The sequence below is a fragment of the Carex rostrata genome, chromosome 9 (genome assembly GCF_964058835.1).
Source record: "Carex rostrata chromosome 9, lpCarRost1.2, whole genome shotgun sequence".
Taxonomy (NCBI): Eukaryota; Viridiplantae; Streptophyta; class Magnoliopsida; order Poales; family Cyperaceae; genus Carex; species Carex rostrata.
The window spans coordinates 2,235,134-2,239,386 of NC_135926.1; the positions used below are offsets into that span (position 1 = coordinate 2,235,134).

General features: G+C 33.1%; 1 protein-coding gene across 1 annotated transcript; it reads right to left on the bottom strand.

The window, feature by feature from the left end:
- Positions 1-1,743: 1,743 nt before the first annotated feature.
- Positions 1,744-4,028, bottom strand: LOC144559357 (F-box protein At5g07610-like). The gene is made up of 4 exons (XM_078308375.1): positions 3,965-4,028; positions 3,376-3,483; positions 2,136-3,250; positions 1,744-1,848 (listed from the first exon to the last, which is right to left on the bottom strand). The coding sequence occupies exons 1-4, from the start codon at positions 4,026-4,028 to the stop codon at positions 1,744-1,746; spliced, it is 1,392 nt and encodes a 463-aa protein (XP_078164501.1).
- Between the last annotated feature and the right edge of the window lie 225 nt (positions 4,029-4,253).

Below are 4,253 nucleotides of genomic sequence, written 5' to 3' on the forward strand. Positions count from 1 at the left end.
ATCACAGTATGCGGTTGAGTAATCTGGAACTGGTATGCATTCAGCCATTCCACATTAGTATTTGCTGAAGTCTCAGTATAGCAACAACTGGGTGTAAATTAAAAATTAAAAAAAAAAAAATTGGGTGTAAATTTATATGAGTGAGGTTTGAACCTTTTGAAACTTAAACCGATTTTTTTTTTTTTCTTTCATTGTGCAGGTATAGTGGAGACTGGTCGCGAGTAGGTGTCATTACCAGAGAAAATGAGGAGCTGCTAAAATTTGCGGCTTTTGTTGTTATTCCATTATGTATATTTCTATTAATTTCAATTCCAAAGGATGAAAAAACTTAAAAGCAAGATTGTGTTGAATCTGGATTGTTGTAAAATTTAATTTGCTGTGTACAAAAGTGTGACTAAAATCTGTTTTTTGCACTGTATTCTCTCACACTTCATGATGGACAATTGGATTCTACTTGCACAGCAGTGATAGATGGAAAATATTATGATCCTACTAAGTGATCTTTAAACTCAAACCTAAATAAAAGCAGAAAAACAATCTTATTCTTCAAAGCCAAATTTTACTATATTAAAATGCGGTTGCAGGCAGCTTCTGCGAAGATTTAAAAATAAAATAAAATGTGCTTGCTGATCAAATTTTATATTTTTTGAATTTATTTACTATTTACTAAGTATTTTACAAAATCGTTGTTTTCAAACCATTGGAATTTTGTATCCATTTTAATAAATAGTAAAAAAATTTTAAAAAAAAATGTAAAATTTGATCTGCAAGAACATTTTAATATATTTATTATGTTGAACGGTTTGAATCGACTGTTCGGACTTTAAAAATGTAGAGTGTAATCAAGTGTCACCAAAAAATAGTGTAAGTGGATCCTTCCTCTTTTTAAAATTCATTTATTATTTTTTAAGTAAAAAGTCACTTGATTTAAATATTCTAGACCATCCGAAAATGATGATCTTCTATCTATCAAACATAACAGAAAAAATATCTTTAAAAAATGAAAAATTTGCTCTCTATGTATATTTTATATAAAAATTATGTTGAACTAAAAACAGATATATTAATCAATAGCATATATGGCCTGATCTATAATATGCATATCGCCATAGCTCTTGTAAATATTATCTTGTATAATAAGATTTACTTGAGCTAATTTTAATCAATGCATCAATTTTCACGCTTGTAAAACTGCTGAAATCATTTACAGACAATTTTAATTGAGAATCTATGTTCCTTTTATTCAAATAGGTTAATATACTCCTCTCAGGCCTCATATGCAAAGAAAGACACCAATCAAAGTATTAAATGTATTTATTTTTTCATACCCGGAACTAATTTAAAAAAGAATGTCTTCAAAGTTTTGTTTTTTAGTACTTATGAGAACCAAGACCAATTTAGGTTTCAGTACTAAAATAATAATTTTCTCATAATAAAAGTATATCAAATTTCATTGTAGTATAAAAAATATTACTTGATTGCTTTATTTTAGTTAATTTACAATTAAGATGAAACTGAATTTACATCCTACAGATCGGAAAAGACCAATATAAAAGAGGAGATGCATAAATACAAATATCTAGTGCTTTTTTTTAATAAAGATTGGTCAGGTTTTATATACATAAGAAATTCCAATTAACTTCAAACATATATACCACATTCCACAAAAATATAAACTGTTAAGTGTTCAAATATAATCAGCGTTTCAAATTTCCATGAAACAGTACAAAAGGCCAAAGGTCTTCATTGAAGCAAGCAATCCCCAACTAGAGAGGAACATATCAGTGATTTCCATGAAAGAGCACAAAGGCTCTCATTGAAGCAATCAATAACTAACTTGGAGAAACACTGAAACAGGCAATAATAATGACAGATAAGGACTAGAACGCAAAGATAAGACAACAGAAGCACTAATAAATAACCAAAAACAATAATCCAGTGTTTACATTGCCAGTTATCCACATTCACAAGCACTAAAAATAACAAAATACAAATCACAGCAGCACAAGTTTACTACAAATAAATCATAGTACTCTAGTAATGTATCTGGATTGAAGAAAGGCGCCAGAGCTAAAATACCAAGCATTTGATAAATCATATCAAATCAAGTAGCATGGCATGTAAACCCAAAAAACCAGCAAGGAAGTTCGTGGTAGATTACAGAGCTCTCGTCGTCTTCGGGTCGTCAAGTCAAAAGCCATGAGCTTTCCTCTTGCCGAAGGGACGAAAAGAACTTCTTCTTCTGGGTGTAATGCTACCGGGTTCTCAACATTTAGAGAAGTAAAAAACATCTCGTAATTGAGAAGCCCGTAACCCGGAACTCCAAATACTTGATTAAATATCAGGGCATGCTTCAATGTCCAGTGTTGCTGGCTATTGAGAATCCAAATCTGTAATGTCTCATGAGCCACTGTGATGAAATGCAGATGCCCCCGAGATTGCCCAATTTGGGGCCGCAAACTATTCATGATATTTGGTCCCTGAATCACTTGAAATGAATTGTTGCTTGGATCAACACTTACAATTTTATTCATGGCTGCCAAGCGACACACCTTCCCGCCAACAAATGTGCCATTAGTCCATAGTTTGATAGTACAATCTGACCCCAATTTTTTCTCAGATCTCCATTTTCCTGTTTTGGATGAAAAAGTCTGAAAAAAATTCAGATCTACTCCCTGATGTGTCCAACCCCTGAAGCACACGATATAAAACTGTGACGGAACTCTTGGATCGAATGCTAAGGAGAAAACTTCATAAAAGCTCCACCAATCTCTTGGCGGTGGCACGGACCATGCGGCTAACATGGTATGGGTAGTTGGGTTGTAGACATAAAGGTGCTTATGGACTGGACAGTTCCAGGCTTGGACGAGGAGTAGGCCATTGCAGCAGTCGACTATCCTCATGTTATGATGTCGGGGCAAGACCTTGAGATCAATATCGATATCTTGACTTGCTATCGGCGACACTTCTGCGTAGTTGGACCTTAGATCTCCACGCCAAGATAGTGTGTCGTTGAAAAGACCAGACACAGTTGGCCGGAAGCACTTGTTAAGTTGAAAGGCCTCCGTTGACAACTCGAGCAAGGATTTGGAGACACCCTTGCACCGAAAGAAGGCCTTCGGTGGCAGACGAGACATGATATCTCTCAACAGATCGTCCGGAAGCATGCTCAACGATACACCGTTTTTTCTTTTTTGATTTTTCTTCCTGCAGCGAAAGGAGTTCTGGTTCGAGGATGTGGCTAACCCTCCTGGAAAAATTAAAAGATTAATCTCAAATTTCATATAAATAATATATTAACAAAATAGCAAAGTTTTTGTTTCTTCAAAAGAAAAACAATTTAGAAAAGAAATATAAGTTTGTGATGAAACTAACGTGTTGTCTCCTTCTGTTGGGATGCAAGATTTGATGCGGCTTTGTTTTGAAGCCGGATTGACCTCCGAAGAGAGGTGGTTGCGGTTGCAGTGTCACATTGACGAGAAGCTACAATGAATTATAGATGAAACCGATTAGTTACAATTTACTGGTAAAGCAATGAGCAGTATCACAAATATATAGTTAGTTCTACACATAATTAAGCTTCTGAAATTAAGTGATGCGTAAACATTCATGAATTTTATATAGAAGAAAGCATACACATAATAATTATATATGTATGTGTAATTTTATTTCATTTATTATTAGAAAGATCAAAAGACTAAAATATAAACACATCAAGTTAATTAGTTGAAATAGGTAAATTTAAACGTGCATAGTTTTTTTATCTTATAAAAAAGCAAATTCAGGAAGTTTATTAAATTTCACATAAAATTGAATAAAATTTCAATATTAGCTAATACTCAGATATTAGAGTACCTTCCAATTTCATACCAACTCTGTATTTTTTTTTCAAATGCTAACTAAAAAAAATCGGTGGAAAATTACCTACTAAAAATTATAAGGTGCATGTGACAAAAATACTAACCTCCTTGTAGCTCATTGTGTGGAAGTGCAGCACTGGGGGTGGCTCCATTGTTGTTTTCCATCATGTCTGGTACAAATTAAACAGCAGAAGATTCCTAATTGAATAGCAAAAAGAGACGAAAAAAAACAAGTTGTATGAGAATCAACTATGTAATTAGTAATGAATAACTCCAATTGAGAAAGTAAGAAGAAATTTGATGTAACCAGCTGAATGAACCAAGATGCTTGATAATTTATAAAATTCTAAATTAAAAGAATCAACTAACGATTTGGTTTTGTCATCTTAATCT